The sequence below is a fragment of the Aquarana catesbeiana genome, linkage group LG10 (assembly GCF_042186555.1).
Source record: "Aquarana catesbeiana isolate 2022-GZ linkage group LG10, ASM4218655v1, whole genome shotgun sequence".
Classification (NCBI taxonomy): domain Eukaryota; kingdom Metazoa; phylum Chordata; class Amphibia; order Anura; family Ranidae; genus Aquarana; species Aquarana catesbeiana.
Window position 1 is genome coordinate 8,023,753 of NC_133333.1, and position 9,651 is coordinate 8,033,403.

Consider the following 9,651-nt stretch of genomic DNA (forward strand, 5'->3'; position numbering starts at 1 on the left):
ATTGCACAGTGTGTGTCTAAAGCTCAACCTACACCTTACAATCTAACGGCACAATGTTTGTATGATCCCCCTTATGGTGGCTACACCTTATCAATACCATCATTTATTAGTCCTCCCACGGTGGACTGATGTGAATGTACAATATATATATATATATAGCGATGTCAATTTGCGCAGCGTTTTATAAGGACCTGAAATAAATAAAATTAAAAAAAATGTGTTGGAACTGATCAAATTGAAGTGGAAAATTCAAATCCTGTCTTTTCAATTTAGAGAGTTAATCGTGTTTAGATTTTGTTGGCTGCTCAGTACGGATTATGTTATCATCATTTTTTGTTGAGGTCAGGGGGGTTCCTCAGCTTACCGAATAAAGGGGTTGTTTACTGTCCTTGAGACTTTCGGGGGGGGGGGGGGGGGGCAAATTGTGAGCAGTGGGGTTCGAAAACGCCCTGGTAACATTGAGAGTAAACAGTGCCCCATCATTGGTTTTATTGCCCTATTGGTATCAGTGGGAGGAATTGTGCCCCATTGTTTGTCATCAAGGCAGGAATAGTGGGACATCATTGGTGCCCTGTGGGAGGAATGGTGCCCCCGTCACGGGCGTCCTGTGGCGGGGGGGAGGAATGGTGACCCCGTCGTGGGCGTCCTGTGGCGGGGGGGAGGAATGGTGACCCCGTCGTGGGCGTCCTGTGGCGGGGGGGAGGAATGGTGACCCCGTCGTGGGCGTCCTGTGGCGGGGGGGAGGAATGGTGACCCCGTCGTGGGCGTCCTGTGGCGGGGGGGAGGAATGGTGACCCCGTCGTGGGCGTCCTGTGGCGGGGGGGAGGAATGGTGACCCCGTCGTGGGCGTCCTGTGGCGGGGGGGAGGAATGGTGACCCCGTCGTGGGCGTCCTGTGGCGGGGGGGAGGAATGGTGACCCCGTCGTGGGCGTCCTGTGGCGGGGGGGAGGAATGGTGACCCCGTCGTGGGCGTCCTGTGGCGGGGGGGAGGAATGGTGACCCCGTCGTGGGCGTCCTGTGGCGGGGGGGAGGAATGGTGACCCCGTCGTGGGCGTCCTGTGGCGGGGGGGAGGAATGGTGACCCCGTCGTGGGCGTCCTGTGGCGGGGGGGAGGAATGGTGACCCCGTCGTGGGCGTCCTGTGGCGGGGGGGAGGAATGGTGACCCCGTCGTGGGCGTCCTGTGGCGGGGGGGAGGAATGGTGACCCCGTCGTGGGCGTCCTGTGGCGGGGGGGAGGAATGGTGCCCCCGTCGTGGGCGTCCTGTGGCGGGGGGGAGGAATGGTGCCCCCGTCGTGGGCGTCCTGTGGCGGGGGGGAGGAATGGTGACCCCGTCGTGGGCGTCCTGTGGCGGGGGGGAGGAATGGTGACCCTGTCGCGGGCGTCCTGTGGCGGGGGGGAGGAATGGTGCCCCCGTCGTGGGCGTCCTGTGGCGGGGGGGAGGAATGGTGACCCCGTCGTGGGCGTCCTGTGGCGGGGGGGAGGAATGGTGACCCTGTCGCGGGCGTCCTGTGGCGGGGGGGAGGAATGGTGACCCAAGGGCTGGATAAATGGCCACAGTTTGGAGACTGGTTTAGATTTACAATGACTGATCGATGAAATCCTCAGATTGATTACAAGCTGCACACTGGAACTGCACACCTTGTTGAAATTAAAAGTGATAGTGAATAACATTTTTTGTAATTGGTGGAATCCTTTTTATAATCTGTTTGCAGTTTTTTTTTTTTTTACCCTTTTTAATTCCTCGTGTGATTCTGATCCCCTTTTTTTTTTTTTTTTTTTTTTTTTTTTTTTTTCTTATAGCAGAGTTCGGTTGTTTGCCCCCCTCCCCCCCCTCCCCCGTTGGACTTATAGTTGCCCCGATTTCCAGTTCAAGACGTCAGGATGGAGCCTGGGCCGCCCAATGAAGCCATGGAGCAGAGAGAAGACTTGCTTGTCGATCATAAGAAAGCTCTGAAAGAGAGTGTTTTTACAGGTAGGGTCCAGCAGATGTTCTGGGGGGGTCTTTCTACATGTGGGTGGGTCACAGTGCTACTGGGGGTCCCGCATATTTCTCACTTCCTAAGTCCTCATTAAACTAAGGTGTGTGTATTTTTTTTTTTTTTTTTTATCAGTCTGACCATTGCAGTGCACTGCATCTGCCTGAGAACGATTGCTACAATGTTGCAAAATATTTGCCAATTCTGCAACTTGTTTTGCTATTGGAAGATCTAGGCCTGGTTCACACTAGGGCCGGGACAAGGGGGGGGGGGCAGGAGGGGTGGCTGCCCTGGGTGACCTTGTTCCAGCACTGTACTAGGGACATTTCCGATGTGACTTGTGTCGCCCAGAGTCACATGGCTATGGATACCACATTCTCTATAGTGACTGTTCACATCAATGCAGCAAAGCACGGCACGTTTTTGGGTCCGGTGTTACTTTGGTGCTGTTGCTGAACAGACTTGGCCCCGTAGGCTTCAACAGACACCCATGGATTTATTTTTTTTTTTTTTAGTGCATTTTGTGGTGGTTGTTAGAAGCCAGCGCCTGTTGGTGTCCTGTCAACAAGTGACTCGTCCCAGATAACAGCTGGGGATAACCGGTTGACAGGATGTGAACAAGGGAGCCTGGTAACGCAGGGTTGGGGGACAAAAAAAATGTCATGAGACAACCCCCCCCCCCCCCTTCCAAATCCTTACAAGAACTTTATCTGAGCTTGCAGGAAAGGGGCGGAAGATGGTGTGTAGCACCCCCTCCTAAACCATACCAGGATACATACCATCAATATGGGGAGGTATATGGTCATTGATGTTAACGCATAGTTAGGTGTCCCCCCACAAGCCATACCAGGCACTTTGGGTCTGCTATAGATTTAAATGGGGACCCCAGGACAAAAAAAAAAATGGTATGAGACCCCCCCTCCCTCACCCCAAATCCTTACAAGAACTTTATCTGAGCTGGCAGGAAAGGGGCGGAAGATCATGTGTAGCACCATCTCCATGGGAAGATATATGGTCAATGATGTCACCAGGTGACCCTACCCCTTTATGATATCGTTGACCAAATATAGACATGCCCATATATGGTCAATGACATCACCGGGTGACCGTGCCCCTTTATGATATCGTTGACCAAATATAGACATGCCCATATATGGTCAATGATGTTCCTGGGTGACCCTGCCCCTTTGTTTTGTCCATTGTGATTGATGTGGATCTACATCCCTGGATGATGCATGTACATTGTGTGTGGGGTTTTTTTTTTTTTTTTTAATGAAGGATTTGTCAAAAACTGTCTTTTCAGGAGTGGGGGTGTATGCACATGCCCCCCTTCCTGTCCTACCAGGCTGTTCAGATGTTCAGATAAGGGTCTGGTATTGAATATATATTTTTTTTTTTTTTTTTTGGGCGGGGGGGGGCTTCTTGGCATGGGTTCCCCTTTAAAATCCATATCAGACTTGAAGGGCCTGGTATGGATTGTGAGGGGAGACCCCACACCTTTTTTTTTTTTTTTTTTTTTTTTTTTTTTTTCCATGACCGTCTCCTTTTGTTTACATGCTTCTGTCAGCTGGGTTGAGTGACTGGTTGTTAGGAAGATGGCGGGTGCCGCCTCCTTAACAACCAGCATCTGTAAATTGAGCAGTCCTGAAAATAACTCCCAGTAAGAATTCGCAAGATTGATTTTCAACACTTGCACTGTCATCTGACACCCCTGTATATGTGTGTGTGTATATATATATCTATCTATCTATCTATCTATCTATCTATCTATCTATCTATCTATCTATCTATCTATCTATATCTATATCTATCTATATATATCTCTCTATCTATCAGAAGAATTTATTATAGTGAACTCTACCCAGAACAGATATATATATTTATTACTGTTCTGGGTAGAGTTCACTATAATAAATTCTTCTGCTGTTTTCTCTTCCAATGTCCCAACCTAGGCTAGGAAAATGTCAAAGTGTCAGTTACAGCCAAAGAAGTTGGATAATATACCCCTATGGTTAAAGGTTTGGGGACCCCGACCATCACACCTATAAGAGATCGTGGGACATTCTTCAAAGACCATGGCTGTTACTATGGAGTTGCCCCCTTTTTGTGGTTTGAACAGCCTCCACTCTTCTGGGAAGACCTTCTTCTACAAGGTTTTGGTGGGTGTCTGTGGGAATTTGTGAGGTCAGGTACTGATGTTGGATGGAAAGATCTGGCTCACCATCGGCATTCCAACTCATCATAAAGGTGTTCAGTAGGGTTGAGGTCAGGGCTCTGTGCAGGACACTTGAGTTCCTCTGCCCATCACACCTATATGAACTTGTTGGACATCAACTCCAAAATCAGGCCATTGTAGAGTTGCTACTCCCCAAGGCCATTAATGTGGAGTTTCCCCCTTTGTGGCTACGAAATCCTCCACTCTTCTGGGAAGGCTTTCCACAAGATTTTGGAGGGTATCTGGGGGAATTTTTGCCCATTTGTGAGGTCAGGTACTAAAGTTGGATGAGAAGCCTGGGCCTCATGTTGGGCAAAAAAAAAAAAAAAAGACTTGGCGTGCAGTTAACGTTCCAGTACATTTGAAAGGTGTACAATATCATGGCTATTAATACATAGTTGCCCCCTTGTGGAGTCAGGTATGATGTTGTATGAGAAGACCTGGCTCACAATCAGCATTCCAATTCATCCCAAAGATGTTCGGTAGGGTTGAGGTCAGGGCTCTGTGCAGGACACTCAAGTTCCTCCACACCAAACTGGTCACACCATGTCTTTATGGAGCTGGCTTTGTACACAGGGGCACAGTCATGGTGGAACAGAAAAGGGTCTTCACCAAACTTTTTTTACCACAAGGTTGGAGGAGCCCAATTGTCTATAATGTCTTTGTATGATGGAGTATTAACAGGACACTTCACTGGAGACAACTGAACTCAATTATTTGGAGGGGGTTTCACAGACTTTGGTCATATAGTGTATATGGAATAATCCTGTCTGTCTTTTGTGTTCTCAGGGTTGAAGGATATGTACTTTTCTGAAAGTCTTTGTGATGTCACCATACAGGCCGAAGGGGATCGCTTCCTGTGTCATAGGTAGGTCAGAAACTCAAACATCTCTCTACAAATCAAAAAAAATTCAATTTGGGTCACTTTGGATAGAGTGGGAGAGGTTTAGGGCCCCTGTCAGACCTTAATTGCCATTTTCGTCTCCATTGAAGAGAATATCCCCTAAAGCAACGGTAGATCTCTCCAACAGAGACGGAAATGCATAGAGTAAGGGAAGTGTTAGAACTTTAACAATGATGGTTTTTTTAGTGCCTCCTGTTCTGGTGACAACCATTCACCCTAATTCTAAAGTGGGTGTCGCAGGGACAGGAAGCAAGGAAATGATGTGGACACCTGAAGAAGAACCACCCTCAGCAGTGAAGGAGATAGAAGACTCGGGAGGTGGTGTATCACATGCTCTCAGATTTGGTTTGGGTGAGTATTTGGGGCATTTAGAAAGGGAGTTTGGGGTGATTGTTGAAAAGTAGCAGTACAACAGTCACTTGTCCTTCACTGACGATACATCATTATCTGTCCTTTTGTGTGATGCAGAAAGGGTCCTCCTTATTTCTTCCAGGGTCGTCCTGGCCTCAGTCAGTCCTTACTTCAGAGCTCTCTTCATGTCTCCCATGAAGGAGGCTGAGCTCGGGGAAGTTTGTCTTTCGGATGTCCCCTCTTCTGTCCTGCAGCTCATCCTGCACTACATCTACACGGGGGAAGTTGATCTCACTATGGACAACGTGGAGGAGCTGTTTATCGTGTCTGGCCGCCTGCAGATCACGGCCATGCAAGATTCTTGCAGCAGGTAAAGACTTTCTGGTGGTTGACTTTAAAGGGAGTTCTTGTCACTTTGATATGAATCTGTAATAAGTATAAAACCTAAACCTATAATAAAAGGTTCCTTCCCTGATCCTGTCCCCTGCAGACACTCTGTAGAAATGCCTAGTGTACCTCGTGGGCAGTACTTGCCATCTGTTTTAGTATCCAGAATAACCCGGGGCACTCTGTCCATCAGAGCTGCACCCTCATCTTCCCAGTATCTCAGTGGTAGCCCTTTGGCTTTCCAGATGGACAGTCATTTGCACACAGTGCCTGGGCTCTGGAACAGGAAAAGAAGACATCAGGTTTTGGTACCTGAAGGTCAGTTCCTGACGCTTAGAGAAATGCCCTAAACCAGGGGTCTCTAAACTTTCTAAACAAAGGTTCGGGTTACTGTCCTTCATACTTTATTGGGGATGGATTGTGGCCAATGGGAGTTAAAAATGTCCTAGCATCAGTGGAGGTAAACAAAGCTTTGGTGGTCAGTGGGAGTAAAACAATTTTATATATAGCGCATGTAGTCAATAAGAGAAGGAATAGTGCCCCATCATTGATATTCATGCAAGGAATAGTGCGCCATCATTGGTTTAGGTGGTAGGAATAGTGCCCCGTTATTGGTATTAGTGGGAGGAATGGTGCCCCGTCATTGGTATTAGTGGGAGGAATGGTGCCCCGTCACTGGTATTAGTGGGAGGAATGGTGCCCCGTCACTGGTATTAGTGGGAGGAATGGTGCCCCGTCACTGGTATTAGTGGGAGGAATGGTGCCCCGTCACTGGTATTAGTGGGAGGAATGGTGCCCCGTCACTGGTATTAGTGGGAGGAATGGTGCCCCGTCACTGGTATTAGTGGGAGGAATGGTGCCCCGTCACTGGTATTAGTGGGAGGAATGGTGCCCCGTCACTGGTATTAGTGGGAGGAATGGTGCCCCGTCACTGGTATTAGTGGGAGGAACGGTGCCCCGTCACTGGTATTAGTGGGAGGAACGGTGCCCCGTCACTGGTATTAGTGGGAGGAACGGTGCCCCGTCACTGGTATTAGTGGGAGGAACGGTGCCCCGTCACTGGTATTAGTGGGAGGAACGGTGCCCCGTCACTGGTATTAGTGGGAGGAACGGTGCCCCGTCACTGGTATTAGTGGGAGGAACGGTGCCCCGTCACTGGTATTAGTGGGAGGAACGGTGCCCCGTCACTGGTATTAGTGGGAGGAACGGTGCCCCGTCACTGGTATTAGTGGGAGGAACGGTGCCCCGTCACTGGTATTAGTGGGAGGAACGGTGCCCCGTCACTGGTATTAGTGGGAGGAACGGTGCCCCGTCACTGGTATTAGTGGGAGGAACGGTGCCCCGTCACTGGTATTAGTGGGAGGAACGGTGCCCCGTCACTGGTATTAGTGGGAGGAACGGTGCCCCGTCACTGGTATTAGTGGGAGGAACGGTGCCCCGTCACTGGTATTAGTGGGAGGAACGGTGCCCCGTCACTGGTATTAGTGGGAGGAACGGTGCCCCGTCACTGGTATTAGTGGGAGGAACGGTGCCCCGTCACTGGTATTAGTGGGAGGAACGGTGCCCCGTCACTGGTATTAGTGGGAGGAACGGTGCCCCGTCACTGGTATTAGTGGGAGGAACGGTGCCCCGTCACTGGTATTAGTGGGAGGAACGGTGCCCCGTCACTGGTATTAGTGGGAGGAACGGTGCCCCGTCACTGGTATTAGTGGGAGGAACGGTGCCCCGTCACTGGTATTAGTGGGAGGAACGGTGCCCCGTCACTGGTATTAGTGGGAGGAACGGTGCCCCGTCACTGGTATTAGTGGGAGGAACGGTGCCTCGTCACTGGTATTAGTGGGAGGAACGGTGCCCCGTCACTGGTATTAGTGGGAGGACAGCCACAGTTTCAAGGCCACTGCCCTAAATTCTCACTACGGTAATGTTCCCTCTATGCCCCCCCCCCCCTGTAACCCTAATGTTAAGGTATGGGGTTGATAGTAATGTCATGTTCCATTCTCCTTTCTTTACCTAGGTACCTTGCAATGAGAATCGACAATGAAAACTGCCTTTGGATTTATAGCTTGGCTCATAGTCATAATCAGAGAATCCTCTTAGAAGAAACAATGAACCATATTGTTTGGAATCTGAACTCCTTATCTAAAAGAGAGGACTTTTTTCACTTGGAGATGGAAGAACTGGTCAACATCCTGTCTTCAGATGACTTGATGTTTTCCTCAGAACTCGCCGTCTATGACCTTGCCCGCTGCTGGTGGGAATTTCACACCCAGAGGGATGAACTCCTTCCCCCAGAACTGTTGAAGGCCATCAGAGTACCACTTCTGACTCCAGACGAGCTGGAAAAGGTCAGCAGGGACATCCCCAGCAACGACTCCCCTCTGCAGCCTCCCACAGGAATACGCTTGCGCCAAGGGATGTTCGAGGAGAGAATAGTTTGCTTAGACTCCAGATCATTTGATACAGCAGGTCCAGAAGAGACTTTCCATTTTAATGCTTATGATCCAACAACAGAGTCTTGGGAGAGACTTCCCTTTTGTGGTCGTTTTGAGCAAACTGGAATCGTAGCGGTAGGATGTAATTTATATGTTTCGGGTGGGTATAGAGAAGAAGGATCTCCTTCCAATGCCCTGCATGTGTATGATTCTCTATTAAATGAATGGAAAGAGCTCCCTCCTATGACCCATCCAAGAGCTTCTCATGGCTTCCTAGCCTACAGAAACGTGCTTTATGCTTTTGGTGGATGCAACAACAACGAGCTCACAGATTCGGTGGAATGCTTCAACGTGTTGGACAATAGTTGGCGCGATTTGTCGAGCATGCCCAAGGCACTGCATAGCTTTGCTAGCGCGGTGCTGAAAGGAAGACTGTTTGCTATAGGCGGGATGGCTCGGAAAGATATAGACCCTATGCACTATCCGGGATTCCATATTTACGACATACTGACAGACACCTGGGGCCAGTTTCCACTACCCATGGTCTTTTCAGCCGCTGGAGCTGTGACACTGCGTGACAAGGTATACATCATTGCAACTTGTAAACCCAGACATGATGATCTTAATGCGTATCCGGCATATGATGCAAATTCACCGTACGAGGATTACGAGGCATATCTTATGTACAATGAGGAGCCAAACACCATTTGTAGGAGCTTCTGTATGGACCATCTAGGGAGAATTTGTCACAGTAGAATTCCACCTGTCTTGGAAAGTACTTCTTACTCTGCAATCATACGCTGGATGCACAGGATTTATATTCTGGGAGGGAGCGATGCGCATTATATGAGCATCTTCGGAATTTTCTACTGGAGCCCCGGCGAACCCAGGTGGACTTTATGCAAGAAAGACGTCCCTTTTCTGATCACGGACTTTGGACATGACACCCTGCGGGTTCCCCTGAAGCACCTCTCCCCCCTCATTTCTGGCAGGAGATTAAACTACCAATTTAGACGTGATCTTGGGATGAAAAATTATGAGGTGGGTGGTAGAGAGTCTTGTGGCCGGGGGCTCTTTTGAAGCTATGTATGTAGAGTAACTGTTTGGCCACCGCAAGCCAAAACCCACCCGGATGACGAAACCCAACACTGAAGTCGTGTTTTAGAGTGGATACATCTATTCTGAGCCTTTCACCTGGAACAAGCGCACGGCAAGTCAAGTCAGAAATGATCCTCAGGCTTGTTCCAGGTCAGCGGCTCTGAAAAGGTTTGACTTTTTCCGGGAACTGGATCCAAATCCATCACTTGAGGGGGAGGTACACGGGGGGGCACCAAAATACTCAGCTCTGTTTCAGATTTTGGATTTTCTCTATATTTAATAAAAGA

At 49.3% G+C, this 9,651-nt stretch overlaps 1 protein-coding gene across 1 annotated transcript; it reads left to right on the forward strand.

The window, feature by feature from the left end:
• Positions 1-1,845: 1,845 nt before the first annotated feature.
• Positions 1,846-9,651, forward strand: LOC141109781 (kelch repeat and BTB domain-containing protein 8-like). Its single transcript, XM_073601066.1, has 4 exons — positions 1,846-1,973; positions 4,982-5,060; positions 5,590-5,817; positions 7,849-9,651. Exons 1-4 carry the CDS (start codon positions 1,883-1,885, stop codon positions 9,344-9,346), a joined length of 1,896 nt encoding a protein of 631 aa, XP_073457167.1. The 5' UTR covers positions 1,846-1,882; the 3' UTR covers positions 9,347-9,651.

Bases quoted from the DNA above. Each gene is read 5' to 3' on its own strand.
- LOC141109781 (XM_073601066.1), top strand. From the start codon at position 1,883: ATGGAGCCTGGGCCGCCCAATGAAGCCATGGAGCAGAGAGAAGACTTG. The intron at 1,974-4,981 runs GTAGGGTCCAGC...TTGTGTTCTCAG, and splicing joins GAAAGAGAGTGTTTTTACAG to GGTTGAAGGATATGTACTTT. The intron at 5,061-5,589 runs GTAGGTCAGAAA...TATTTCTTCCAG, and splicing joins GATCGCTTCCTGTGTCATAG to GGTCGTCCTGGCCTCAGTCA.